The sequence below is a fragment of the Pseudocercospora fijiensis genome (assembly GCF_000340215.1).
Source record: "Pseudocercospora fijiensis CIRAD86 unplaced genomic scaffold MYCFIscaffold_1, whole genome shotgun sequence".
Lineage (NCBI taxonomy): Eukaryota > Fungi > Ascomycota > Dothideomycetes > Mycosphaerellales > Mycosphaerellaceae > Pseudocercospora > Pseudocercospora fijiensis.
This window is the reverse complement of record NW_006921532.1, coordinates 2,686,840-2,714,326: the sequence shown is the minus strand read 5'-3', so window position 1 is coordinate 2,714,326 and position 27,487 is coordinate 2,686,840. Positions and strand designations below refer to the sequence as shown.

The 27,487-nt window shown below is 51.2% G+C and overlaps 11 protein-coding genes across 11 annotated transcripts; 5 read left to right on the top strand and 6 right to left on the bottom strand.

Annotated features, from left to right (window-relative positions):
• Window positions 1-201: 201 nt before the first annotated feature.
• MYCFIDRAFT_148374 (uncharacterized protein) lies at window positions 202-4,093 on the top strand (the record flags this gene model as incomplete). Its single annotated transcript, XM_007922883.1, has 1 exon — window positions 202-4,093. The coding sequence occupies one exon, from the start codon at window positions 202-204 to the stop codon at window positions 3,475-3,477; it is 3,276 nt and encodes a 1,091-aa protein (XP_007921074.1). The 3' UTR covers window positions 3,478-4,093.
• Window positions 4,094-4,452: 359 nt separating this feature from the next.
• Window positions 4,453-5,996, top strand: MYCFIDRAFT_75584 (uncharacterized protein; the record flags this gene model as incomplete). Its single annotated transcript, XM_007922198.1, has 2 exons — window positions 4,453-5,907; window positions 5,973-5,996. 2 exons carry the CDS (start codon window positions 4,453-4,455, stop codon window positions 5,994-5,996), a joined length of 1,479 nt encoding a protein of 492 aa, XP_007920389.1.
• Window positions 5,997-6,129: 133 nt separating this feature from the next.
• Window positions 6,130-6,656, bottom strand: MYCFIDRAFT_169505 (uncharacterized protein; the record flags this gene model as incomplete). The annotated part of the gene is made up of 5 exons (XM_007922882.1): window positions 6,130-6,174; window positions 6,209-6,302; window positions 6,352-6,562; window positions 6,608-6,613; window positions 6,638-6,656. 5 exons carry the CDS (start codon window positions 6,654-6,656, stop codon window positions 6,130-6,132), a joined length of 375 nt encoding a protein of 124 aa, XP_007921073.1.
• Window positions 6,657-6,681: 25 nt separating this feature from the next.
• MYCFIDRAFT_169504 (uncharacterized protein) lies at window positions 6,682-9,773 on the top strand (the record flags this gene model as incomplete). Its single annotated transcript, XM_007922881.1, has 25 exons — window positions 6,682-6,757; window positions 6,796-7,028; window positions 7,059-7,065; window positions 7,091-7,206; window positions 7,242-7,249; window positions 7,280-7,286; window positions 7,324-7,355; window positions 7,395-7,455; window positions 7,480-7,537; window positions 7,574-7,671; window positions 7,699-7,804; window positions 7,836-7,985; window positions 8,027-8,075; window positions 8,104-8,170; window positions 8,208-8,227; window positions 8,260-8,397; window positions 8,425-8,630; window positions 8,671-8,966; window positions 8,990-9,108; window positions 9,139-9,253; window positions 9,282-9,304; window positions 9,345-9,499; window positions 9,543-9,575; window positions 9,614-9,677; window positions 9,707-9,773. The coding sequence occupies 25 exons, from the start codon at window positions 6,682-6,684 to the stop codon at window positions 9,771-9,773; spliced, it is 2,304 nt and encodes a 767-aa protein (XP_007921072.1).
• Window positions 9,774-10,145: 372 nt separating this feature from the next.
• Window positions 10,146-12,255, bottom strand: MYCFIDRAFT_123997 (uncharacterized protein; the record flags this gene model as incomplete). The annotated part of the gene is made up of 4 exons (XM_007922880.1): window positions 10,146-10,301; window positions 10,763-11,164; window positions 11,216-11,488; window positions 11,542-12,255. Coding segments are annotated over 4 exons (1,545 nt in total), but the record flags the coding sequence as incomplete, so codon positions are not given.
• A 648-nt stretch (window positions 12,256-12,903) lies between these two features.
• On the top strand, window positions 12,904-13,839 carry MYCFIDRAFT_48057 (uncharacterized protein). The gene is made up of 3 exons (XM_007921818.1): window positions 12,904-12,963; window positions 13,063-13,315; window positions 13,376-13,839. The coding sequence occupies exons 1-3, from the start codon at window positions 12,956-12,958 to the stop codon at window positions 13,730-13,732; spliced, it is 618 nt and encodes a 205-aa protein (XP_007920009.1). The 5' UTR covers window positions 12,904-12,955; the 3' UTR covers window positions 13,733-13,839.
• A 177-nt stretch (window positions 13,840-14,016) lies between these two features.
• MYCFIDRAFT_62532 (uncharacterized protein) lies at window positions 14,017-14,652 on the bottom strand (the record flags this gene model as incomplete). Its single annotated transcript, XM_007922050.1, has 1 exon — window positions 14,017-14,652. The coding sequence occupies one exon, from the start codon at window positions 14,650-14,652 to the stop codon at window positions 14,017-14,019; it is 636 nt and encodes a 211-aa protein (XP_007920241.1).
• Window positions 14,653-14,940: 288 nt separating this feature from the next.
• Window positions 14,941-15,589, bottom strand: MYCFIDRAFT_184657 (uncharacterized protein; the record flags this gene model as incomplete). The annotated part of the gene is made up of 2 exons (XM_007922879.1): window positions 14,941-15,328; window positions 15,381-15,589. 2 exons carry the CDS (start codon window positions 15,587-15,589, stop codon window positions 14,941-14,943), a joined length of 597 nt encoding a protein of 198 aa, XP_007921070.1.
• An 872-nt stretch (window positions 15,590-16,461) lies between these two features.
• On the bottom strand, window positions 16,462-16,883 carry MYCFIDRAFT_205779 (uncharacterized protein; the record flags this gene model as incomplete). The annotated part of the gene is made up of 2 exons (XM_007922878.1): window positions 16,462-16,675; window positions 16,725-16,883. Coding segments are annotated over 2 exons (267 nt in total), but the record flags the coding sequence as incomplete, so codon positions are not given.
• An 864-nt stretch (window positions 16,884-17,747) lies between these two features.
• MYCFIDRAFT_184656 (uncharacterized protein) lies at window positions 17,748-19,042 on the bottom strand (the record flags this gene model as incomplete). Its single annotated transcript, XM_007922877.1, has 2 exons — window positions 17,748-18,506; window positions 18,575-19,042. 2 exons carry the CDS (start codon window positions 19,040-19,042, stop codon window positions 17,748-17,750), a joined length of 1,227 nt encoding a protein of 408 aa, XP_007921068.1.
• A 5,476-nt stretch (window positions 19,043-24,518) lies between these two features.
• MYCFIDRAFT_148367 (uncharacterized protein) lies at window positions 24,519-27,052 on the top strand (the record flags this gene model as incomplete). Its single annotated transcript, XM_007922876.1, has 1 exon — window positions 24,519-27,052. The coding sequence occupies one exon, from the start codon at window positions 24,519-24,521 to the stop codon at window positions 26,835-26,837; it is 2,319 nt and encodes a 772-aa protein (XP_007921067.1). The 3' UTR covers window positions 26,838-27,052.
• Between the last annotated feature and the right edge of the window lie 435 nt (window positions 27,053-27,487).

Sequence of the window (27,487 nt, the reverse complement as noted above, 5' to 3'; positions counted from 1 at the left end):
GGCCAGACGGGACGACAAACTCTCGCACGTAACACATCCACCGCCTGGCTTGAGCAGGCGGATATACAAGGCACGGCGGACCACAACACCGCCGCCACTCATCCCTCACCACCCACCACTGACCAGATCCCTCCGTTGCGAAACTCCGCCATTAGCACCGCCGACGCCGACGAGCTCCCTTTCCGAGGCGACACATTCGCCATGGAAGGAACCTTCACCAACGTCGGTAATCATTTGGTCGGCGATTCGGCCTCCGCCATCAACGCCGGCGACGATGTCTCCACCCTCGATGCTGCCGAGAGCGCACTGCATACGGAATACCGCGCAACCGCTGGCCCAAGGAGGAGAAGAGGCGGCGGGGGCGACGACGACGAGACTGACGTGTACGACGACGACGATGACGACTTGGAGTCACTGGCAAGTCATGCTGTGAACGGCGCCAACGGTCAAGCTCCCACTGGCCAGCACGAAGAGGTTGAGCTCCCAGCGCATGCTTGCGCTTACTGTGGTATTCACAACCCTAGCAGCGTTGTGAAGTGCCTCACTTGCGCCAAGTGGTTCTGCTCTGCTCGTGGCAATACTTCCTCCAGCCACATCGTCAATCATCTGGTTCGCGCTCGGCACAAGGAGGTGCAGCTGCATCCCTCCTCGCCGCTTGGAGATACTACACTTGAGTGCTACAACTGCGGCACCAAGAATGTCTTTCTGCTCGGTTTTATCCCCGCAAAGAGCGACACCGTGGTTGTGTTGCTCTGCCGTCAGCCATGCGCCGCCATGCCCAGCAGCAAGGACATGAATTGGGATACCTCGAAATGGCAGCCACTGATCGAGGACCGTGCTTTCCTGCCATGGCTCGTGAACGAGCCAACGGATCAGGAGCTGACACGCGCTCGCTATTTGCCCCCACCGGTCATTGCTAAGCTCGAAGAAATGTGGAAGGATAATAGCAGCGCCACGATCCAGGATCTCGAGAAGAGTGCTGGTATCGATGACGAACCTGCTCCTGTCTTGCTACGATATGATGACGCATACCAATATCAAAATGTGTTTGGTCCACTTGTGAAGATCGAGGCAGACTATGATCGTAAGCTCAAGGAAGCTCAGAGCCAGGACAACTTGATCGTGCGCTGGGACTTCGGTTTGAACAACAAGCATCTTGCTTCTTTTGTCCTCCCCAAGCTCGAGCTTGGAGATGTCAAGCTGGCAGTTGGTGATGAGATGCGACTGCGCTATACGGGCGAGTTGCGACCACACTGGGAGGGTGTCGGCTATGTCATCAAGATCCCGAACAACCAGAGCGACGAAGTGACTATCGAACTGCGATCGCGAGGAGACCACAAGTCAATACCGACTGAGTGCACGCACAACTTCACCGCCGATTACGTTTGGAAAGCCACCTCTTTCGACCGCATGCAGCACGCCATGAAGACCTTCGCTGTAGACGAGATGTCTGTCTCTGGTTACATCTTTCACCGTCTGCTCGGTCACGACGTGAACGCAGCTCCGCTGAAGGTGAATATGCCGCGGAAGTTCAGTGTGCCTAATTTGCCCGACCTCAACGGCTCGCAGATCAATGCTGTCAAATCCGTACTGCAGAAGCCACTTTCTTTGATTCAGGGACCTCCAGGCACTGGAAAGACTGTCACTTCTGCCACCATTATCTACCACTTGTCAAAGATGAACGGTGGCCAAGTCCTGGTTTGCGCACCGTCCAACGTGGCCGTCGACCAGCTCTGCGAGCGTATTCACATCACTGGACTTAAAGTTGTGCGTGTCACTGCCAAGTCGCGCGAGGACGCGGAATCCAATGTTGGATTCCTATCACTTCACAGGCAGGTTTCCATGAACGACACCAATGTCGAGCTTTCAAAGCTCAAGCAGCTCAAAGACGAGCAGGGTGAGCTGTCTAGTCAGGACGAGAAGAAATTCAAGGCCTTGACTCGCGCTGCGGAACGCGAGATCCTACAAAACGCAGACGTCATTTGCTGCACTTGCGTTGGTGCTGGTGACCCAAGACTCGCAAAGTTCAAGTTTCGGACAGTTCTTATTGACGAAAGCACTCAGTCCGCCGAACCAGAGTGCATGATCCCGCTAGTCCTCGGATGTAAGCAAGTTGTCCTGGTCGGCGACCATCAGCAGCTTGGTCCGGTCATCATGAACAAGAAGGCTGCCAAGGCTGGTCTTAACCAGTCTCTGTTCGAGCGCCTAGTCGTACTTGGCTGCGCACCCATTCGTCTGCAAGTGCAGTACCGTATGCATCCATGCCTATCTGAGTTCCCATCCAACATGTTCTACGAAGGCTCGCTGCAGAACGGCATTACTATGCAGCAGCGCTTGAGAAAGGATGTCGACTTCCCATGGCCCGTCGCTGACTCTCCCATGATGTTCTGGTCCAATCTTGGAAACGAAGAAATCAGTGCCTCTGGTACATCCTACCTGAACCGCACTGAGGCCCAGAATGTCGAGAAAATCGTTACTCGCTTCTTCAAGGCGGGCGTCAGCCCTTCTGCGATTGGTATAATCACTCCGTACGAAGGACAACGCTCTTATGTCGTACAGAGCATGCAACAGACTGGCACGTTCAAGAAGGAGCACTACAAGGAGATCGAAGTAGCGTCCGTCGATGCCTTCCAAGGTCGTGAGAAAGACTTCATTGTGCTCTCTTGCGTTCGAAGCAACGATCACCAAGGCATTGGTTTCTTGAGTGACCCTCGACGTCTGAACGTTGCACTCACTCGTGCTAAGTATGGATGCGTTATCCTCGGCAATCCAAAGGTACTTAGCAAGCACCCGCTCTGGCACTACCTTCTCCTTCACTTCAAGGAGCGCAATTGCTTGGTCGAAGGTCCTCTCAACAACCTCCAGGTGTCGCTGCTGCAGTTTAGCCGACCTAAGACGTCCTACCGCGGACCTCAGCGCTACCAAATGGCCTATCAGCACGCCAACCATATGGCCGCCGCTACCGGTAATCGCATGAATGGACGTCGCGATGGACCTCCGGGCGCTGACGGCAGCGTTGTCGGCTACATCCCTGATGATGTGTCTTCAGTACACTCTTCCGCGCTTGGTGGTGCCGCACTTCCCACCCAGTACCCGGCCATGTTTCAAGGCTTCCAAGAGTCGTGGCCACAGCTTCCAGCTGGTCAGCGCAATGGCCCGATTGGCGACAAGACTCACGCACCTCCAGAGTCCATTGCCGGCGAGAGTGTTGCCGCTAGCGAGATCACAGATGTGACCACGAATGGCTCTGTCAAGCCAGGCCAAGGAGGCGTCAGCCTTGCTGGCCTGAGTATCAATGATCTCAACAAGCAGGCATCGCTTTCGCAGTCAGACAAGCTTCGTCGCTACGTGGAGGGCCAGGGTGCTCCACAACCTCCTATTGGCGCCGGTCGCAACCGATCTACGTTGGAAGACGAGGATGCTCGCAGCGTTAGCACCGCATTTGCAAGCCAAGTCGGCGTAGGTGGCTATGACTGATTGACACGAAACAGCGAGCAATGCTCGACCAGCCTCTCGATATTTGAAAAGATTCTACGTGCTAATGCGTGCGACCTGAAGATGAGCTTTCTAGCGATTGCTGTCTAACACAAGATTCTGACATGTTAGCGTTATGAATCTGCGCAACAGGCTACGCGACATCATCAAGCCCCCAACTGGGTCCAGCTGGGATATGCCACCGAGCGAACGAATGGGCTTGCATTGCGAAACGATTGCTGCAAAGTGCTTGCGACGATTGTGATGGTTGTATCTGTAGGGACCAGCAGCGAACGACTCTCAGGCACGTCAGACAGTGTCAAAGGTTGGAGTCGTGTCTGATTCAAGCCAGCGTCGTGGCCGTCAGTGGTCTAGCAATACACAACCCACATCCTAGATCGCTGGGTCGGGTCATCTTTCGACTGCAGCACTGCATTCGCTTCCGCGATGAGTCCACAGAGGCTGGTATCCATGTGCGAGAACTGTTTGGGAGTGTGAAAAGATATGATCAAGGAACATGAACTAGCTTTAGTCACTCATTTGGAACACCAACAAGAAGAAATCGATCCTTGAGCAGTAGCCGTAGCTCCGGCTATTGCGACGTTGAGGATCCAGACTGCACTAGGACTTTCTATTTCTTTTTTCCCCTTTGAATCATACCGTCGTAAGTGATGTTAGATCGGGCGACTCCCGGTTGCTCAGAAGTTTGCCAAGAGTTGCTAGCGCCTCGTGTCGGGCATCAAATGCATCTCCGACGTCAACGTGACCTTTCCATTGCATTGGCATCACACTGCGTGGCATCTCCATCCTCATTCACGAACTGCCAAAATCTCAGGCATTGCTGCTCTGCTCAGCATCCAAACATTGTGGCGAAGCAGCACTGGCAAAGGCGACGGCGGAAAAAATCGACGTGTCGATATCGCATTGAAGCATTGCAGCATTGCAGCATTGCAGATTGAACGGGCGACTCGCTGCAACATGGATAGCCTGCCTGTGGAGTTACTGGCTTACGTCGTCGAATTCTGCGATCATGCATCTCAGAAGCAACTGAGAGGCGTGAACAAAGACTGGGAGGATCTCACGAATCCTCACGTCTTCGCACATATCTACATCGCAAGTTTTCAAGCAGAGCTATCCAGCTTCCAGACATTGGCGTGTTCGCGCCTCGCGAAATACGTCAAGAAATTGACGTACTTCACCGATACATTGCCGAAGCTTTCAAAGAAAACATACCAGGGCTGTATCGACCTTCGCCCAGACTTTCACAAGTTCCGCAATCAGAATGCAGACAAGTATCCTGACGAGCCAAGGACGGTTTATCGGCCCCACACCCGCAATGATGTGTTCTCGCGTGCATGGGATGCTTGGGCAGAATTGCCTCGTCACTCTTTCACGAAGAAACAGATCAATGAAGGGTGGGAAGTGTATAAGCGGCTTTTTCAGGAACAGAAGACTTGGAACGCCAATTTGCAAGGTCAGATGCTACAGCAGAGTTTTGCGAAGCTGCCGAATCTGACCGAAATTGAGATTGCGAGAGCAATGGCTGAGACGAGGAGTACGAGTGAGTGGCCATTGTGGTCAAGGATTCGCCAGGAGTTGTTGCTCGGGCCTGATGACTGGCGTGAACAATACACACCAGAACCAGACCCGCGCAAGATCGACTTCCCAGTCACGGAGCACGCAGTTCTGTGCTTGCTCGAAGCCATCGCGCAAAGAAATCGAGTCCTGGTTAACGACACTGATGGTGCTTGCAGACCAGTGACCAAGCTCCTGCTCCAACACCAATTCCTTGATCCATCCTCTCTATTAGCCAATTGGTCCAACTCATTATACGGAACTGCACCAGCAACCCGAGAATGGGCCGTCTCTCATACAGGCCGTCTTCCACTCGCAACAGCATTCAGCAACCTCACACGTCTGACCATGTGGCTTCACTTCGACGACGAGAGGCCTTTCCATTTCCAAGCCTCAGTCTTCGCCCAACTGCACCACTTCCTATACGCGGCTTCCAAGCTGCAGACGCTCATCCTTCAAATCGAATGCCCGGACCACTTCGGCGAAGATCTAGAAGACTTCAATGGAACGGCACCTTCCGCCAATGTCTTCGATACCACCGTCACCATATGGCCAGACATCACATATCTCGCACTATCGGCCAACGTCGACACTGACAAACTATTGCGCTTCCTCTACCTCCACTCCAAGACCATAAAACACTTACGACTCACCGATATGATCGTCCGGGACGTCCCCAAACTAATCGACCACCTCCCTTCGACCATCTCCCGCAACTTAGAAACGATCTATCTCCGTCAACTCTGGCACGAAGGCATCGAAAGCCTCCCCCATAACGAAATCCACGAAGACATCAGTGAATGGGACTTGTGCTTCCTCTCACAATCGACAGATTTCAACGCACCCTACGAGAAATCCGTAAAAGCATACTTGAGGGGAGAAACGGGTATAAAACCTGATTTGACGCTGGACTGTTTGGGCAGGCTTGGAGAATTCGAGAGAACTGATCGAATGGGTCCTCCGACGAACACGGTGTTTAAACCGCATAGTTTGCATGCTTTTAAGTTGGGGTTGTTTGATGCTTGGTCGTCATGATACTAAGAAAGGAGATAGATATGTGATGAAGGCTTGTTTTGTTTCTTAAAAACAGGAAAAGTTTATAGGTTTGAAAACATCGGGTGGGTTCTGGTCAATATTGCAAATCTACACTCTTATGCACGTTCGTCGTTCCCACTGGCTTTACGGACAAACACCTGGACTTCTTTAGCCATATATTGAGCCTACATATATATATCACCTTACTGCTCATTCTTCTTAATCCGTCGTTCCAAACGCTCTCTGTACCCTCCGCCTCTTCCTTACTCAACCTCCCTTGATTCCCTCTTCATCCTCTTCGCAACGTCAGCCGCTACTTGCTCCACGGTTCTCAATCCTGTCACTAGCAGACTGCTCATAGCAGTTTGGAGGTTTAAATGTATGATTAATTCGCACCAAGAAATCGAAAAGAACTCTACCGAGCGGATCCAAGAATACCGATGTTCTCCCTTTTGAGATGGGAAGAAAAGTAATAATCCTGTGCCACTTCAACTGCATTTCCTACGCACGTTATTAGCTGTACCTGCATCTCCACCACACATTCCAACCTCACATCTCGTCATCGCCAGCATCTTCTTTTTTTTCTAGATCCGGATCATGTTTCCTTCCTTCCTGGTTGTTCCTGCCAAGCGTCGGAGCCAGAAGCTAGCTTTTGCAAGCGGTGCCAAAGAAAGTTTCCCAAAGGGGGAAAAAAATCTTTATTATTGCCAGTGCACGCAAATCCGAAAAAAAAAGTTCATGTTGCTGCTGCTGCTGCTATAGTTAGGAGTGGTCAATTTCATAATAATAAAATTCTTGGACGGGAAGGAGATGAGGTGGTCGACGCTCGATCCAAAATCCTGTCCGGGAGAGGCAGCGGGAGGAAGTGCAAGGTCTTGATTATTTCTGCTCGGCTGAAGTTTGAACGAGCGAGCGATGAAATTACCCGCACGGGCTCCGTCGTTGTGCTCTCACGGAACGAGCACGGCGCGTAGGAGCGGCGTCATCTGATCGATAGGTGCTGCAGTCTGCCGGCGCGCTGGTCAAGGGTCGGGCCTCACCGACTGCTCCACAGCTTCGGACGAACATGCAATCTCAGATGAGAAGGATCTCGTCGGCAGAGAGTTGATTGATCACATATTTGTGTGTGTGTGTGTGTGTGTGTGTGTGTGTGTAAGAGAGTGGAGTTTTGATAAGATGCTATGAAAAGGCATAGCATCCCTGTCGATCTTACGCCGCGGCCCGCAAAGCGTGTGCTAGTCCACTTCGAGCCGAAGCACCGACACGATTTTGTGCTCGATCGCATTCATCATTCATTGTGTGTACGACAGAGTGAGGAAGGGTCAATTCGCGGGAGATTTGGCATCAGTGTTCATGACCAGCATAGGTGAAGTGAATGTAGTAATGCCAGTCTAGTGTTCATGCCCATTTGATCTTTTTCCGAGACAATCAATCGTACAGACCTTTACCGTGCGTGCTTTTGTCTAATCCTGCCGTTGGTAAAATGTAGCCGCTCCAACTCCGAACATAATGGTGTATCATACTGATCGCAAACAAGTGAAGGGTAATAAGAAGAAGGCGCCATCAGATCCAGAGTCTCATGCGCCAGTGTGCTCCTTTTGGCCTCCGTAAAAGCCTCCTGCCGATCCCACCGTGTGCAAGACCTTTCCCCATATTGCTTCCCAGACGCCATGCAGAATTGCTCGCTTAACAGCAGCCGTGAACGCTTCATTCCACAAAAGTCGGATGATTCTTGCTCAAAGGCAAGCTAGTTGACTTCGCCACCGCACGAAGGACACCGCTTGCCAGGAATAACCCAGACTGTTTGACCTCTGCCAAGGCAAGCCGGGCACCGTTTTCCAGGAACCTGTGCAATTGTCAGCTCGCCTTCAATTCCAGAAGCTTGACCACGCTCACCGGATGTTCTCGAAGAGGGATGTTGTCATTGAATGTTGAATCATAGCCACTGTCGGAAGACGCGACCGAGTCAATGGATCTTCGGCGCTCGAATGGTGGAAGCTGCTCGATACCGAGTCGCAGTAGTGTTTCGAATCGTTGGCTGTTATATGACATCTTGAAGGTCGTGAAGGGTCACGCGAGAGCTATGGTACAGATTAGGTACCTTTGGGGATGCCGAGAGTTAGGGAGACGACAGCGGACAGCGGTAGGGAGAAACGACTGTTGCAAGTGAGTGAGTTCGTGCGAAGGGGTGAGATGGCGAGCAGCATCTCCTTTATACATCTTCTTGTCACTTTCCCAGAATCGCCAGGTTCAAGCCTCGTTCAAAACGCATTGGCTCGGTCAGCTGCTGAATGCTAGCATACGCTGTGAGACGTGTGTAGAACAGGGCGATTGAGCTAGGGAGCTAGTCTGTCGTGACCTCGTTGACGACCAGTTCGTTGGGTTTGGGACCACCTCTCATCACACCGTTACCGGGTTTTTGTCTTTGTTGATGGCAGAGTGTGTTGCACTGGCATCGAGTGGGAGCGTTCCAGTTGGACCATGCGCATCTGATGTGATGCCTGAGACCTTTATCAACCTCGAATGTGTTTTCGCGCCAGGCTGCCGTGGCTTACCTCCGCTAGTTGAAGCAGCCCGCTCGTACAGACAAGGTTGTATATTCGTCCTTGCTCAGTCAATGGCAGTCCGGAACTGAAACCCAATTTGTGCAACGGGAAAATACGGCAGTAGGACTCGTCCACGCAGCTTTCCGAAGCAATGACGGCAGGTGGGATGCGTGCTGGCTGTATGTTGTGATCCATGCTGGCAGCCGCTTTGGACGCCGATTGCCAGGACATCAATCAGATGTTGAGCGCAATGACGGTCACATCTGTCAAACTTCAACAAGGATTGCAAGTCAGATTCCGCTCTCCACGGCGGCGCAAGAGGTTGTGGATCCTGAGGTGCACCGGCTCGTGACCAGTAGCAGCGAACGAGCCGGCCGCGCGCGCAGAGCGGCAAGAGTTGTACAGTAGCACCACCCACATCCCGTGCTCGATCAACAACCATGGCAACGGCGTTTGGACGAGCCTTTCGTTTTCAGACGTGTAGCTCGCCGCAACAAATAATAATGAGGAAGACAGATCGTAGATCAATCCCTGTCGCGCTTCTGCACACTCCCGGTTCCCGCAAAGTTGATCTCGACAGGGGGGCCCTCCACAAGTCTGCACCAGCCGAGAGTCTGAAATCTGTGACAGCTCTTCGCATGCAGTCTGCAGAATCCTATACAGTATGCAGGGCAGTTTCCGTTAGCCTAGGTCCACTTAAATCGAGTTTCGCAGAGCAATGTACGAATCCCTTCGCCCACTTACGTTGAGCCTCAAGCCGCGCGCCGTCACTTCCTGGCCAGGATGCAGCTCGCCGTGTGAAGTGCATTGCGGTACCGCATGGAGAAGTTGGTTGGTTCATGTTCATACGTATGTGAGCGCACATCGACGTGATTTCGCACACTCTAACCCCCTGCGTTCTCTGTGGTGCAGCTGGTCTTGCGCGATTGATGCTCATAGGACCACGTGTTGTCATTCCAAAGCACTCTACCTACCCATGTGAGATAATGAAGCCTGTCACTTCACATTGTATTCCGCACGTGCTACTTCCGAAATCCTTGTGCTCAAGTGGTGCCAATGCATGGTCGGTCCTTGAGTGCGTTGAAAAAATTGCGACACTATCTCCGAGCTCATCCCAAGGATTCCTTCCTTGTAGCCAGATAAAAAAGATCTCGGCGACAAGTTTTAGTATCTTCATACACTGTTCTCTCATCTTTCAGCGTTAGCGCTCTGGGTGGGTCCGATCAGGCTGTTGATGTTCGATTATTTTCGCACCTCGAGCTGCGATCAGATGAGACAAGCACCAGCGGTTGGATTCTGAGCAAATCTGCCCGCTCGTACACAATGAACATTGGCGCAGGACGGGATCCGATCGGTTGGTAGAGCATATGTCCCGGTAACTCATATGGTCCGTGACAACACATCTTCGGAAGGCGGAGGTAGGCGGGTACCTGGCTTCAGGAGGTGAGCTCCATCGTCGTGTCTGAATCTCTCCAACAAAGCCAGTCGCCTCTAAGACGATACAGTACTACCGCCGAGCGCAGTCTCAACGTGCATTAAGATCTTGCCCTGATTTGGGCGGGAGTCCTCGCCGCGAAGATGAAGAAGCACCAGGCCCTGTGGTATCCGGTCCAGGCGATAGCAAGCCCAACCAAGAAGGCGATCTTTTTGATAAGATACGTCGTCCATGACCTTGACCCTGTTCACGTTAGCGTGCGACTTTCACCATATTTACATTGGCTGCAGGCGAGTGACGATGAAGCACAAGACGATTTCCCGGCTTCTGCAATGCAGTGTGACTTCCTAGGTCGTCAGTCGCCAATGCCGGTAGCAACATCCTTGGGCCCGGGTAGCGGGCTGCCGCGACCACCTAAGCGGATCATACTGCGTGCAAGGTGCAAGACCTTAGTACTAGGCGATACACCGCGCGACCATCTCCGAAATGATGACCCCTCAACGTTGTCCTGTGTTGCGTGATTGTTCAAGGGCTGTGTCGGGGGTCGGTTTTCACACAGGCCAACGCATCTCTCCCCGTGCAACGGCGGCCAACTCCACACACGCAGAGACTAGCTCGAGCGCGAAGTCAAGTTGCACAGCAAATCGATGCAGAGCACACGCCAACCAGAGCACGGATGGTAAATGAGATGGCGGACATACCTCACAAAGGACAGAGCCGGTACGACTTCTTGTACATCGTCGAAGACAAGAGCCTCACCGCTCCAGTCGGGTTCCCGACCCTTCTTGACGCTCGACCGGAGTTTGCGTTCACCGCCTTTATTCTTGCCTCCTTTGGGTATTTCACCCTTTTCCGCCTCTGCCTTGCTCTCTACGTGCAACTCGCATTTAACGAAGCAGTTTGGAGTGTCATCGATGATGCCAAGACCCTGAGCTGCGAAGAGTCTGATCTTGAGATTTAGCGTCTTCCGCGTAATAATAGGCTCAGGACCTTCAACAGGAAGGTAGCCTTCGGGCTTCAACATCCAGCCTCCGCTGCCGTCAAACTGAGCTGCGTTAAGCATCATAGCCGCGTTTGGCTTCTGAAAATTCAACGCGACCTGGTCGAAATTAGCAAAGCCTTGAAACGTTTGCGACGTGGCAAATCAAACCATCTGCACGCCCACCCGCCAGAAGGGAGCAGGATCCAGGTTGCTGCTTCGTAGACGAGTACCTTTCGGATATGCACGCATCAGATGATGTAGGTTGTGGTTGAAAAGTTCCTTTGGTTTCTTCTCGCACGCCTCAAGAAGTTTGCTCTCTCCTAATGAGAATACGTGTGTAGGAATTCGGGACTCAGGCTGGTCGAAAGAATGGAAATGAAAAGCCCTCGTAAAGATGCCCATGTTGCTCAGGGACTCGATGATTTTGCCCCTTTTGCCAGCCTACGGAGATACCATGTCAGCACCATCCAGGGACGAAAGAGTACCGCACTCACCTCGTTCTGATCTTCGTCACTAGCAGAATCCTGTTCCCCGCCGGATCTCGAAGCAGCCTTGGCCGTTTCCGGCGGCGTGTATTTGACCTTGACGAGGATTTTCTTCCTCAAGGAGTTGAGCGATGGCAAAGGAGTGGTGTCCGAAAAGTTCTCCGGAATGCGTTCAAGAAAGGCGCCCCAGTAGTCGTTCATCAGCTCGACGACAATTTCTTGTTGCGAGGGACTGCAGTGGACTTCCAGACTGACTATCAGAGGCAGATCGCTGGACCTGAAGGCATAGTCGCGAACGGTGGCACACACAGCTCGGAAAGGAATCTCTGTCGTGGCCGTGTAGCCATGGTACACCACAGGCTCGGACCTCCCGCTGTCAGTTCTCCAGGGAGTTGGCATGAATGTCTGATCGCCAGCAGGAGAATGGGCTGGAGCTTCTCGGTCGGGGTTGGAGCGTGATCGTAGCCTATTGAGCTTTCTCTTCAGCAAACCGCCCAGCTTCGCGACATCGCTTTCCTCCTTGTCGCCACGTTCAGCCTCCGAGGAAGAAGGAGATGCTCCGTCCCAGATGTCGATTTCGATACATCTACAGCTCCGCTTGAGGACGTCTTTGTAGCAGTCAGTGCTGGACTTACTCCACAGCTGGTTGCCAGAAAGATAAGTGTTATGGCTGGAGCTTATGAAGTAATGACTCAGTGGATGGGTCGAGTCGAGGGGAATGGGCAATGGCGCGGAAGATGCAGGGTCATCGAGGCGTTCAAGGTAATCCTCAAAGCCTCCCGGTTGGGGATGCTTGTTGGCCTTGTCGAACTCGGCTTTGGCATGTTTTTGGATTGCGGGCGAGAGTGCATTGCGCGCGCTCGCGCTGGCTTCTCCTCGAATGGCTGCCATGCCTCGGAGACAAGTGTGGTGTGCTCAGGTTGCGCAGTGAATGCAGCACGCTATGGGAGTATTTAAAGTTGGTGGCTGCGTTGTGCACAGGGAAGGGAAGGCTGAGGGTGAGGGTGAGGGTGAGGGGGAGGAGGGATGGGTGCGGCTGCGGCTGCGGCTGCGGCTGCGAGCTGAACAACGGGGCGTAGCAAAGGTCGCAGAAGGCATGCCGGACAGAGCGGGTAGTCAGACTTTAGTAGGGCAGGCGGTGACTCCCTCACGTTTGTCTCTGCTGTGTGCATGAGCATAGATCCGCTCTGCTTCTTGATGTCGCTGTGCTGTTTGGCGTCGCACCTGGCAGGCAAGCATGGCATGGATGTCATTATGCGATAAGCGGGAACTTACGCACGGGCTCTCGGCAGTCCCGCTGCAGGGCAGAAGTCAAACAACGACAACTCGCATCGTGGATTTGCTCTCCTCTCTGATCCTCCACCGCTTGCACAGACACCCCCGCACACGAACACGCTCGTTCAGATACAACCGACATTACAGAATGGCCACGTTAGTCCTCCCAAAGGTGCTCCAGCGTCACCCGACCTTCTCATGGCCCGCATCCAGCACCTGGCATGCGAGCATTGTTCTGTTCTAACCTTCTGCTAGCAACATCACCTGGCACGCAGGTCTCACACGCAAGGAGCGCATTGAGCTGCGCAAGCAGAAGGGATGCACAGTCTGGTTCACTGGTCTCTCGGCGTCGGGAAAGTCGACCATTGCTACAGCTCTTGAGCAACATCTCCTCCATCTCGGCAAGCAGACGTACAGACTGGACGGCGACAACGTGAGATTTGGACTGAACAAGGACCTTGGCTTCTCGCCCAAGGATCGCGAGGAGAATATCCGCCGCATTGCAGAGGTGCAGAGCCTACCCACAAATGGCTAAAAAATATATTGAAACTAACGTTGAATCACAAAGGTTGCCAAGCTCTTCGCCGACTCCACCACAATTGCCTTGACATCTTTCATTTCACCTTACAAGGCCGATCGCCAGCTCGCTCGTGAGCTTCACGCCGACACCAGCAACACCGACTCCCCACTTCCTTTCATTGAGGTCTTCGTAGACATCCCAGTCGAAGAGGCCGAGAAGCGCGATCCGAAAGGACTGTACAAGAAGGCTAGAGCTGGCGACATCAAGGATTTCACTGGTATCAGTGCGCCATATGAAGCTCCGGAGAATGCTGAGATTCACATTCACTCGGAAAAGACAAGTGTAGAGGAAGCTGTACAAATCATCACAGACTACTTGCAGAAGCAGGGTTTGTTGGATGCATAGATCCTGACTGGGACAGATTATGGAGATGAGTGACGCGCATGTGTACATTGAGATAGAGAAAGACGCGAATAGGACATTTGCAACAGGATCAGGTGTTCTTGGCTCTCATTGGCCCGAAAGTTCACTTGAAGCATTCCAGACCACCTGCATAGAGTCAACCTTAGACGGAGTAAGGTCTTTCTGCTCGATGGAGCGCCGGTCCATCTCAAAATCCTAGCTCTGCTTCAGCTCTGCATCCAGTCACTACCCGCATTACTCAAACCAAAAAAAAAAGAAATACACGCTCACGTAAAATCACCGCCAGGACAATCAGGCTGCTGCTTCCAATGCGCCTCAGCATCCACCCTCCGCTCCATCATAAGCAGATAAACGCTCCAAATTTTCGGAAAAAAGAGCCTCAACATCAAGCTCAAGCATCCAAGCCTTCCAAACAGCAGAAACCAAGCAAACATCAGCCATAGTGACGAAATCACCAAAAGAATACCGATCTTCCCCCCGATAACCGAGCTTCGTACACAGCAAGTCCCTTCAGATAAGCTTTCCTCGAAAATTCTTTCCCCGAACCCCCCAAGAGCCACCATGTCTTTCGATACACGCGTACTCGTCAGCCGATGGCAGTGATGTATGCTAGTGAGCGGAGTAAAGCTCGCTCTCGAGGATAGGCGTGGTGTTGAGTCGGGATGAACTTCGTCCAGGAATTCGATCGCTGCTAGCGATTGCGTGATGAGGACTTTGCCGTCTTCGCTCTGGAGACAGGGTACTGTTCCTGATGGATTTACGGCGAGATAGCTTTCGTGGTGCTGTTCGCCGCGGTCTAGGTCTACGTATATGGGCTTGTAGGGGATGTGCTTTAAATTCAGAGCGATTCGGAGACGGCTTGAGCAGGTTGATCGCCAATTCGTATGGAGTGTATATGGCATGACTTCTGGATCCACTAAGATTTCCTGGACGAGGCGTATTGGAAAAGTCCGCCGACAGCTGAAATGGTTCGCCTTCGTTGATTCTTATACCAAGGGTATGAAAGTTGAGCAGACGTATCACCTGTGTAGCTCGTACTTGGGACTCTGGCTAAAACTCATGACATCAACCCGCGACTTGTGCCTCGGTAGAACGCTTTACCAAAGACATGTTCAGTGGAAATGTCATGCCGTAAAAGCAGTGAGGGTAATCGACTCGATCTTGTCGTGGCCAAGGGCTTGGAGCCCCCGTCACATCCTAGAATTATTTCTGAACTCCGTGTAGCTGGGTGGAGCAATGTCAACATCATCTTTTCTCCTCGCCTTATTCGAGTGTAGTCGAAACTTCGCCTCCCCAATTCTTCTCGGCAGCGGATCTTTCCCAGGTGTCACATCCTCCCTCATTTCCGTATCAATTTCTGCATTCTTGATAAGTCTGGCCAAAGTAGAGAAATCTGCTACGAAGGATGCTCCGGTATCGAAGATTGCCCAAAATCCGCAGATGGCGTTCAGAATCGACAGCCCTATAGCGAGTCCATACGGAATCCAGAGTTTTGAGGGTTCATAGACGTATATGTTACCGTATTGTGCAAATGTGACATTTACTGGACCTGGGGCGAAGGGGTTTGACGAGTTGTATCTGAGAGCTGTGAGTTCTGGGGCCTAGTAAGAAGCTGGGAGACGGTGCTTACTGCAGAGTATCAGAACTCATGATCGAGACTGTGATGTTGAAGAATAGCTCTTCAAGCGCTTCCTTCAAAGGTTGGCGAGCCCGACTTTGGGTTCCAGGAAGCGGCAATAAGCCGTCTGCAATGTCATAAACTCGTCCAGAAGTCTTATTGGTAAGATCATGCGCATTCAAAACGCCTTTGTGAAGCCTGTTCATTTCAATGGTGTCCATTAGTTTGGTCGAGAATACCTGCGTTCTGTATGTGTCGTTCTGAAACCTAGCGCGGCCAAGCATGCCGTATGGCTCATTGCTGGCACCGAGTACGACATTGAGGGTAGCTTGCCACAAAGCTGTGTATGATAGACTCCGCTGCGAGTTCCGGGCGATTTCATCTGGCGTCGAGCCAATGGGCTCGTCGTCGATGGTCGTCCCTGTTATTGCTAGAGTTCCACTGTTGCTGATGTTGAATGCGAGATTGTTGAAGACCTGCTCAATGGTGGGTCGCTCGGGGACCGAAAATATCGATATGTGCTGCTCTTGATTGATATACGTGAAGTTGAGTGTGTAATGTGCGTTCAATAGCTCACACCTCAGAAGCGTGGCATTCAGAAGGTAACAATCCATCATCAAATTGGCAGCTTTGTTCCAATCTTCCCAGATGATAGGCTGGTCGGTAATATTCTGCGTGAGCAGGGTCTCGCTCCAATTTCCCGTCGGGATGATGTTGGCGTTTGGAAAAACAGCAACGGAAAGGTTCGAGCCGTGGGTATAGATATTTGACAACCGAGTCTGGTCAGACAAGTGCCATGCCTTTTCATTTTCAACGTCGTACTGGATGGGAGGGTTTGCTCAGTTGTGAAATTCAATCTATAGTCATCCATCCAGGAAAGATAGGAGAACATGCCCGAGTTGAGCGTTGGTCCGTAGAACTTGGGTGAAGGCACTGCTGCTGAACGGGAGCATCAAAGATGTTCCGTCGAACTTGGCGATACAGATCACCCTCAATGTCATAGCAAGACAATTCTTGGGGCTTCAAAACTCAACTGCCACGAGGCATTCGAGGAAGGAGGCCGAATCGGCAAGATCGATCCTCCTGATGCAACCGCGTTGACGATCCGAGCGGTCTCTTCACTAGGCCCACTCATTACGACTGGTATAGTGGTCTCCCAGACCCCAGCACTGAGCTCGAAATTGGACATAGCTACGCTCTCAAATGGTGGCTGCGGCACTCGCATCGAATAGACTGGCAAAGGCTGTATGAGATCGAAAACGACTGAAAGCGCAGCGGGAGAGAACACAGACGCTAATGGCAGAAGCCTGAGATTAATGTCAGCCGCAGATCGCAGGCCGGTGAGCCACGCCATACCAAGTCGTTAGAGCGACGAGAGTCATCGCCGGATATTTGTAGACCGCTGCTATGCTGAACAACGATCGAATATCTCCTAAGGCGGCGAACCACTGGTCCAGTGTCTTCAATCGGAAGTTCCGTGTCTGAATCGCTCGGAAGAACAATTGGATATACGCAATCGACGCACATAAAATCGGACTTGCTTTCACCGCAAAGGCGAGTAAAACTCGAGCGATGAAAGTAGAAGAAGCGGTGTTTGCCAGTGGATGTGTCGATGGTTCGTCGGTGCCATAGCAAGGAGATGAGCATATCTGTGAGGAGGACTAGAGCTGCATCGTCCTCGTTATCAAGAAGAGCAGCAACATACTGTGCCGCAGCGCCAAAGGTGGATGGGCGCTTAGAGAGGTTTCATGCTGGAGATCTCCTGCAGATTCTGCACATTGCTAGCCTGGGTAGCAGAAACTGCAGCGACCGCACGCATCTTGTTGTCATTACCTTAGTGAGCCTACGTCGTGTAGCTTGGAATTCTGGCTTCGAAGGCTAGAAGGCGAATCGGTCATCGACGGAGTCGTGATCCAGCAGGAAGGAGTTGCACATGCCATCGGCTACGCGCCTTGGCGCCAAGAAATGCCTCAAGTCTTATGCTCAGCCCGTGTCCGCCGTGGGGTGCATTGATGACTGACACACAGCGAAACGGGACGTGGAAGTAAAAAGCACGTGAAAGGGAAGAAACTACATTAGCTTGGGAACGGGGGTGAAAAGACAAGGTTCATTCTATGCTGCCAAAATGCAAGAAAACAAAAACTCCAAACGCCTTGTACACGACTTACTAGCAGACTCGTGAGGGTCGCTCATGCGTGAATATGCAAATCCAAAACTCCAGCGCTATGCAATGGTAATTCAATCAGTCTAGCCAATTCGTGCATCATCCAACTCATGTATCATTTCTTTCGTTCTTCCAGCCTAACCAGAGGACCAGAAGCGGAGGCTGACGAGCCTCAGTGTGATGGTCTCGCTTCGTAGTGGAGGAGTGCATGAAGCCTAGGCGGCGTGTCTCAGCACTGCGTTCTGAACATGACGACGGACGTGAGCGTGTCGCATGTCTGAACGCTTGCGGTACTGTTGGACTTCTGGGCAAGTAGTACCAGCGGCGAGTGCACGCCAGACTGTCTTGCCGTTGACTGCTTGACCGTATTCGCCAGCGTGGGCAGCCTTGCAGAGGATGCCAGAAGAGCTAGAGCTTGATCCGGTACCGATTGGTACAGCAGCTGAAGAGCTCGTCGTGACAGGTCCGTAAACACCTTCGCCGGCAGCAGGAGTCGTCTGTGGAAAAGCTGAAGATTCTGGTGCCTGCATGGAAGGTGATGCTGCTGAAGATTCTGGTGCCTGCATGGACGGTGATGCTGCTGAAGATTCTGGTGCCTGCATGGACGGTGATGCTGCTGAAGAATATGCTGGTGCGCCAACGGATGATGACGGAGCAGAATTGTACGCTGGTGCAGAGCCAGATGTAGCACTAGTGCCGCCGTAGCCGGCTGCGGATGTTGGCTGAACAGAGCTAGGTGCTGGTGCACTAGCAGACCCAGATGTACCTCCGTAGCCCGGTGCTCCGCCCGAAACGCTCTTGGTTTGAGCAGCTGCTGAAGCTTGGCAGCTAGGCCCAGTTGCAGCCTTGAGGGTGTTTTGCAGCGCAGTCATGTACTTTCCAGGATGCGGGATCTCCAGATCAGTGCCCTCAACGGACGAGCACTCTTCTGGTGGAAGGTTGATGAAGTAGGCGTTAGGAAGGGTGTTGTAAGTCTCATTGTTTCCGGAAGAATTTTCAAAAGAATGGGGCAACAATTTTGGTAGATTTCTCGGTTCCCAACCTTATTGTACCAAGTCCAGCTGAGTGTGCTAGGGCCATTGGGAATCTCCTTGGGAATGGAGAAGGTGAAGTTGCTCGCGCCGTCATTGCCATCGGCAGCCGTCGGGCATCCACCTTCATAGGTTTGGATGATCTTCCAAACGGAGTTCTCGTCAGGGTATTGATCGAGGCTGATACTGAGTAGGCAAGTACCACCGCCGTGGGATGCAGAGCCCTCGAAGATGAGCTTCTGCGTATCTCCGACTTTCATGTGATTCATGGAAACAGAGGCGTCGTCGTATTTCGGCCCGGCCTTGCCAACTTTGCAAGGAAAGTCTGAAGTAGCGCTGCCGGGCTTCACGCCGACTAGCGGTGAGTTGTTGATGGTCTTGGCGTTGAAAGGCTTGGGTTGGACCATGATCATATGTGCCGTGGAGGTGCCGCAAAGGGCGAGCGCCGCGAGGGCGAGTGTTGATGTCTTGGAGAACATGCTGGTTGATGCTATCGATGTCTTCGGAAGGATCTGTCGCGAGGGGATGTTGGCTGATGTTCTAGGCCAGCTAGAGTGAATAGTGTTTGCTGAAGAGCGGTGCGTAGCTGTAGAAGCTTGTATGCTGGTGAAAGCGTGGGAGACCTGTATCTGTCAAAGAAGCGGTTTGCTCGAGGAAGCTAGGCTGATGTAGTTTTGACTTTTGAGAAAGGTAGGGAAGAAGGAGAGCAAAGGAAGCGGAAGGCAAATGTTTTATGGTGTGAGGCTCCAAGTGTCGAGGGTCGTCCATTCACGAGCCATTGAAAGTGACACAATCGGCTTGGAACAGCGGGTCCGCTTCCTTTGTTCCGTAACAATAAAGCATTGTGGAGAGAGCTCAAAGGCACGTCAAAGGGCTGCAGCCTAGGTCGCATTCACTTGAATGACTCCCCGCTGGCAGCAGGAGTACGTGTTGATCGCGTTTTCGGGTGCACAAAAGCGCTGGATGGACCAAGGCATTTCGTTGGTCTGGTTTCACGAAGACCAAGCAATACCAAGCTTTCTGCTCGTGAACGGAGCTGCAAGGCACACGGAGTAGCAAGCCGTCTGCAGGCCGATGGATGTTGTTTGAGCCGACCGAGACATGGTCGTTATTAGTATTGTGCAGAAGGATGCGGAGGCCGAAAGGCCCCGAAGAGAGAGAGACTAGTCCAAGACAAGGAAAAGAGTCCCGAACAGTCAAGTCTTCACGGCGTGCAGGTGCGGTGAAGAAGGCCGAATAATGTGAAACAGCAGTGCGACTTTTTACGCGCTGAGCTCCACCAGATCGGTAGACAGGCAAGGCCATAGAGAGCGCGCTTCTAGGGCGGCGATCACGCGTCTCGGCGAGAGGCCCCAAAGCCTCGTGTGGAGTGTCTTGATATTGTGACGCGTGCCCGATGTGATGTGTGCATTGTTGTAGCGTGTGTGAGATGAGATGTGTGTTGTGATGCTGTCGTAGACGCGTGCGGCGTGAGGTTGACGGTCAGGTCAGGTCTTGGTTTGAGGCTGCAAGGGACGGAGCTCCATATATACCAGATTGTCAATGGAGGTTTGGCTTTACTTCAGTCTATTGTCGCTTCCTATTGTTGCGCCTTCCTTACTATATCGCAAACTTCACTTAGACTCGCTATAACTTCGCGCCTAGACTCGCTATATTGTTCTTCCTATACCCTTATCGATAGCGACTACGACTGCGATAGCGACAGCGATAGCGACAGCGACAGCAGCGTTACTACTACTACTACCGTTTCGAGCTATAACTAGTATTTCGCGCGACCTTATTCTTATAGCTGCTATAGGTGCTTTAGCACCCGATTTAGCACCTATATTACTAGTAGGAGGACTATATTTATCGTAAGCTAAGAGGCGTATCGCTATAGACTCGCTACTAACTCGCTCTAGCCTTCGACGTCCTACGACTATAAACACGAAAGATTTCTAGTACTATAGCGAGCAGATATAGCAAGACCTCCTCGACGACACCGCAAATCTATAAAAGAAGAAGGTAGCATTAAACAGACTGCGTAAATACTCGGCTGCGGGTATTATTATAGAGACTAAGCAAGGAAAGCTAGCACTATCGCTATATTACTTCTATACTCGCTACGATAACGGCTATAAGTGTCGCGTACTAGATATCGAAGGAGAGAGAGTCTACGCTTATTACAAGTATTAGGGCAAGAGTAGCTATACTGCTAGCGAGATTAAGGTTAAAGAAGAGGATAGAAATAGCGAGCTAGCCGCGATATAGGCGCGAGTCGAGGCTATAGAGGCAAAGAATACTATATTAGAGGCAAAGAATACTATATTAGAGGCAAAGATTAAGGTATTAGAAGCTAAGTTCGATAAGTTAGAAGGATATTGCCTTTCGTAGTTCAAATAGCTTAAGAATAAGGCTATTATTAAGTCTAAGGATATATATACGATATAGAAGGAGCTATAGCCAAATAGCGATCGCGAGCTACTAGTAGATAATATTTGAGGAGCGAGTCTATAGCGAGTTCTATAGCGAGTCTACTACGAGTCTACATTTCTATTTCCTTTCTTCTTCGATCGTGTCTCTATAGATAATAGATCAACTAGCTTCTAAGCACGCTTTAGCTTCTAACTCTTCTATCCGCTCTAACTATCTTGCTAACTATCTTACTAGCTATCTTACTAACTATGTTGCTAGCTATGTTGCTAGCTATCTTGCTAGCTATCTTGCTAGCTATCTTACTAGCTATCTTGCTAGTCCTTAGCTTCGCTCGACTCTTTTAGAATAGGCGTAACTCGCGGTAGCCTCGCGGTGTCCTCGCCGCTTAGGTTAATAAACTTAGGCGGCTTTTTTGTATCGATTACCTTCTCCTTCTATAGCTTCTCTTACTTAATCTCTATAGATGGAACAACCCCGTCCTAACTCGCTATAGCACTCGCGCTACTACTCGCAGTAGGAGTACTTAGCCGGTGCTTCCGCTTTAGTTGCCTTTATTGCTGCGGCTTCCGCTATTGTTAGATACAGATTTTAAGGTAATAGATTAGTAGCTGCTTTATTGCTTTCCCTCCTATTTGCGGTTTAAAGAGCATAAGAGCCTCTTTAACTAGTCCTAGGCCGAGTGCTTTAGAAGCGACTTTCTCTAGTAACAAGCGCTTATTATCGAAATTAGTATAGAAGAAGTAGTCCGTATAGTCGTCGACCTAATAGACGCTACCTTACGGTAGGTCCTTAGCGTCAATCCGACTAAGAACCTAGTCTATAAGTAACATGTTAGCTTCTTCGAAGTCTTTGTTAGACTAGATATTAGTAATAGAAGTCTATAGGACTGGCGGATTATATTCCTATAGGTCGACTCTACCCCTACGAGAAACCTCTACTCGCTAGCTGAAAACTGAATAGCGGCAGGTAAATAATACCTTTGTTAGCTCCTTTAATAGTTGTATAGGTGTTAGTAGACGTTGCGAGAGGCTCCGAGATCCAGCATTTGGTCGAGAAGTTAGCTTATACTGCTAAATAGCAGCATTGCGTATAGTATTCGCCGCCTTAGGTAGAGAAGGGAACGTATTAAAGCCTCGTACCGTACTCGCAGTTGAACTCGTAGTAGTAGCAGCGGCAGCAGCTGCGGCTGCTACTAACGGCTCGCGTATAAATCGCTCGGTTAGTGGATTAGGGTTCTTAAGACTACATTGGTTATAGAATGCGTATACTTTTAATAGTGTTGCATAGTTAGCGCCGGTAACAGTATAAAAGGTACCCTAGACAGGCATTATTAGCAGTAGAACTAAGGTAGAACTATAGCAGTAGTATAGAGGTAGAACAAGATAGGAATTGAAAGATTAAGAAGGAAATAGAACTAAAATAAGCGACTCGCGGCCGGCTCGCGGCCGGCTCGCAAATCCCTTATTTCAGATTAGTATATATTATTTGCAAACTCAATTAATCTAGCCCCGGTATTCGCCCTACCTAACGTCCAATTACGAGCTGCTAATGGCTTGTCCAACTCTATTAGTTTAGGCCCTAACCCTATAGCTATATACTCGGCAATTAGCTGTCGAAGAAGTAAGTATACCTAGCGGTGAACTCGCTCTCTATCGCTATTATTCTCGCTACTACTAACTAGATACGAGAAGCCGCGAGTCTATAATGCTATCTAACACTAAGTAAGCGTAGCCTCGGGCAGGTAGGCTTTAAGATCTAGGAATTAGCGAGTCTATTAGCGAGTCTATAGCGAGTCTATAGCGAGTACTATAGAATCTAATATATACCGAATCCTTAAAGGTCTTGCTCTATATTATTAAGTACGCTATTAGGCACAGGAATACCTTAATGAGAATGCCCGCTTAGCTCTAGATAATAGTGTAGAATATACGGAATACCTAGTACGACGTATAGTCGATTAGCCTGCTTCCTAATCCGATAGCTGTTCTAGAGGTAAACAAATTCGAGGACTTTATAGCGTATAATTGGTATATAGACTATAAGGAAGGCAATCCGATCGGCTAGCAATTCAGCATCGTATAGTAACTCGCGTAGCAACTCGTAAAAATAGCCCCTCTAGCTATTCAATGCGGGTGCTTGCTAGCGCTACTATGCCTCGATCCGCTAGTTTATCTTGCTCGTACCGTATTTGAAGCAGTCTTCGAAAGCTAGTAGTTCTAGTTCTAGTTCCGGATCCGGGTTACTACGAGTCGCAAGGCGAGTCGCAAGGCGAGTCGTATAGTAAGCGTCCGCGGCTAGAATCGTTTCCGCCCTACGGTCTAATCGGATAATCTGTAGCATTACACTACTATTCTTAATCGTTACAATATATTAAGCGAGTACGGATACAGCTATACGGCTAGTAATCCCTACGTAGACCTAGATAATATAACGCGAGTAGACATTAATAGCTGCGTAGATCTGTATCCCCTAATGCTCGAATTTATAGTAAGCATCTATTAATATTGCGTAGCTAGGGCCTAGTATAACAATCGCTCTATAGTACTCTCGCGCCCGCTCGCGGCGGACTCGCAACCCTTTAGGATTTAGTAAGTAAGCTATACGATATAGCCGATCTCTGCTAATAATGTTATATTTAGACCTAATATAGGTGTATAGGTGCCGTCGGCCGAAGGACTCTACCGTAGACTTCTTAAGCTCTTCCTATAAGACCTCTACTATCTCCTCTTCTGCTTCTATCTATCTATCTCGCGATAATGCCTTCTTTAATTTAAGCTCTTAACGTATCCGTTGATATCTCCGCTAGCTAATATCAAATCCATCTATCTTTAGTACTTCAACCGCTTCTTTATTAGTTAAGCGTAAAGCGGAGAAGGTATATACGACTCGGATCTTTAGTACCTCGACATTATTGACTCGGTTATAGTAAGCGTAATAGCTATAATTAACCCCCTATTCCTTAAGCCTCCGATAAAGCGTAGAAAGAGCTATCTAGTAACTAGTCTCTTATATAAGGTGCTATAGGATTTCGCCTTATATAGTACCGCTATTGACTTGTGAGGTTATCTAAGCCCTCTATAGCGAGAGATCGATACGTAGAGGCATTTTGCGAGTCAATAGCGAGTATAGTGCGAGGGCAAATATAGAAAGTTGGTCGTAGAGGTGGGCTAGTGGAGGAGGCGGTGAGAACCTCCATTGACAATCTGGTATGTATGGGCCTCCCTACAAGGCAGAAACTTTTCGGCCATTCCCGTCGCTACTGAGCTTGAGCCTCTGTCACTCCACGAAAGGCGAACGCGTCGTCTCGAGCGCTTCGACTGCGACTGCGACTGCGACTGCGACTGCGACTGCGAAATCGCTCCCCTTGCATGTTGCGCAACGCATAGTCCTCATGATAACACCTCAACCACCGTCGCACTTGCTCCGCGATTCTGACGATGCCGGGATCGCCATAGTGATCCGTCCACTCCTTCTCGACCCTTTGCCATCACGCGAATAACCAGCGACGTCTACAAGCACGGCCAGACACGATATTTCAGCATGTCGGCTGTCAATGCCACTCGTCTGAACGCTCCGCAGGCGTTTGTCTCGAGCTATGCGCCGCGCATTCGCACATATGGCAACTCGCTCCTGACGCCCGTTGTACCGCAGACAATCCTCCCCCCAGTGCGCACCACAAAACGAGGAACGACAGCAATCAACTATGCCGAAGAGTTCGACGACGATAGTATCGATGATTCCGATGCTCCTTCCCGACGAGCGACCGGCCTGCGCACAGCTCAGCAGCGTAATCTGCCCGATCCTATGGTTGAGAAGGCGAAGGAGCTGGGGAAAGAGGTCTACGCGCCTGTAGACGTGCAAGGAATATGGCGAGACTGGATGGGCAAGCCGAAGCGGACACTCACAGAGCGCCAAATGCATGTCCAGTCCGCGCTGCCCACCAATTTGATCCCCATCAAGATCGATCTGGATGTGGCACCATTCCGACCAGAAGCTGCCCTCCCAACGCCGAGTAATGCTAAGGATTTTGGAATTGATGAGAATCTGCCTGCGTACAAAGCGCCAGAGCCGACGCCGCCATATCGATTGAAGGACATCTTCCTCTGGAATCTTCATGAAGCACTGATTACACCCGATATGTTCGCCAAGACCTTTGTTGACGAGCTCGACTTTCCTGTCATGCGAAAGCAGGCCATGATCAACGAGATCGCGCAGTCAATTCGAATGCAACTGGAGGAGCATTCGTCGGTAGCACTACATCCACTTTTCCAGCCAGAGACAGCCAATCCGCCAGCACCAACATCAAACGCGCCCACGCCATCGATGCGACCAGCAGTGTCTCGCGAAGACTCTTCCACTCCCATGCACATGGACACACCAAGCAACCGCTTCCTGGAGCTTGCGCGCACCAATGGTGACCACGTCTCTTCCGAAGCCCCTACGCCAGCAGCCAATGGGACGAGCACGCCTGCGATAGGTGCAACAGCGCATCCGCTTCCTAAAGACCCGTTGACATCGTCCGCGCTCAATCCAGCCGACTCGCACAGATGCGTGATCACGCTGTCTATAAATCTGCAAAATAGACTGTATACTGACAAATTCGAGTGGTCTCTGCTTCATCCTCCTGGATTTCCGGAAATCTTTGCAAAGCAGACTTGCGCAGATATTGGCCTTCCAGGCGAATGGGTACCCATGATGGCGCATGCGATCTATGAGGCAAGCTTACGACTGAAGAAAGACATGATCGACAACAATGGTACACTTGCTGGAGTTGTTGGCAGCGGCGTTGATGGCTGGGGTGTTGTTGAGAATGAAGCCTGCGAGTACCACGGTACAGCAGAGTCCGCTCTTGGCGTCGGTGCAGGCTGGCGATTCGACGAAGACGGGCTGGGTGCAGACTGGGAGCCAAAGATTGAAGTGCTAAGTAAGGAAGAGATCGAGAAGCGGGAGGGTGACCGAGAGAGGCAGATCCGGCGACAACGACGAGAGACCGCACGATTCACAACGACCTACAACCTGCCAACGCAGCAAAGCAGCACATATGGCGACTACTTCTCAGGTGGTCTCGGCGTATCGCAGGCCAATGGCGGCGGCGAAGACGAGCGAATGGGTCGCGGTGAGCGGTCCAAGAAGAAGCGCCGGTTCCGAAGCTTGTCGCCAGTTGGCCGCGAGACCCCAGAAGCAGCTGGTTTTGGCGGCACTTCTTACAATTTGTCGGAAGGCGAGCGGCAGTACTGGACCTGCTCTCACTGCAATGTCTGGGGTGCAGCAATCTGGGGTGTTCGCGATGGACCTGCTGGTCCGCGGACACTATGCAACAACTGCGGCCTGCTATACGAGCGTGACAAGCGATTACCGCCATGGAACTATCGTCTCTTTGCTCACGAGAAGAATCAAGGATCACGGGAGGCACATATACCCCAATACGCCCAAGCTCCCCCGCGTCAACCGTCACATCTGCAATCGGACATCGCCTCCTTCCCAATGTCGACACCGGTCCAGCCCACACCGATCCGACCGCAACAGAGCGACCTCAATCCTTCTTCGCATCTGTATACTGGAGCGTCTTCCGGTGGCCAAGGGCAAATTTCTGCCACAACCATGGCAGATATTATCAACTATGCGGAACCTGGCGAGGACCTTGACTGGACTAAGATCACGGAGCCACGTGAGCGGAAACGTCTGCAAAACATCATCAATGGACGCAAGTACCGCGAGCGCAGGTTAGCAGCAGAGGGCCATTCGGGCAGTGGTGGCAACTATCCTGGCGCTGCTGGGGTAGGCTCATCTTTGTCGACAGGCTATGGGCACAAGCAGTCTATGGGCCAAGGTGGAGGAACTCCAGGCCCTGGCCAGTGAAGCCATGCCTTTGCGGATGTCCTTACTGGCCTGCAGAGCAACCATTATGAGCTGTCAGGTCAATGAGCATATTCATTTCTTGTACAATCTGGGACTTTAGCGCGGCGCTTCGGCATAGGGTAGAGATCAGGGCTTAGAAGCCGTGAGCATTATCTGGAAGCATCATGTTCGATCAGCGATATCAGTAGCTCGTGGCAAACGACGTTTATGGAGGCATTGATTCGTTCGTGCTTGTTCCTCCATCCACTTACCCCAAAGGAGGATGTGCTAATGTGTGGGTAGTTCCTCAAAAGCAACTGCAGGCCGTCATAAGACTTGCAATCTCTGTTCGAGGCTCCTCTGCAGACGTGGATAAATCAATGAGGACTTCACAGTATTCTCGAAAGAATCGTCTTCCCTTTCGGACCTGTACAAGCATAGCATGACATACCGGCTGGAGAATGGTCTTGACAATGCGACTTCGAGATGTCTACGGGCTCCCCTGACTGCACGATTCTCCGGCTGTTTTCCAACCCCATTGTGAAGACAGCAAGAATACGGGACTCCCGAATTAGCCGGGTACAGACTTTCATGCGATAAGGGATCCAAGCCTCAGAGTTCGATAGTAAGTACATGGATTGGGAGGAGGGGCGTGAACACGGCGGTGTTAT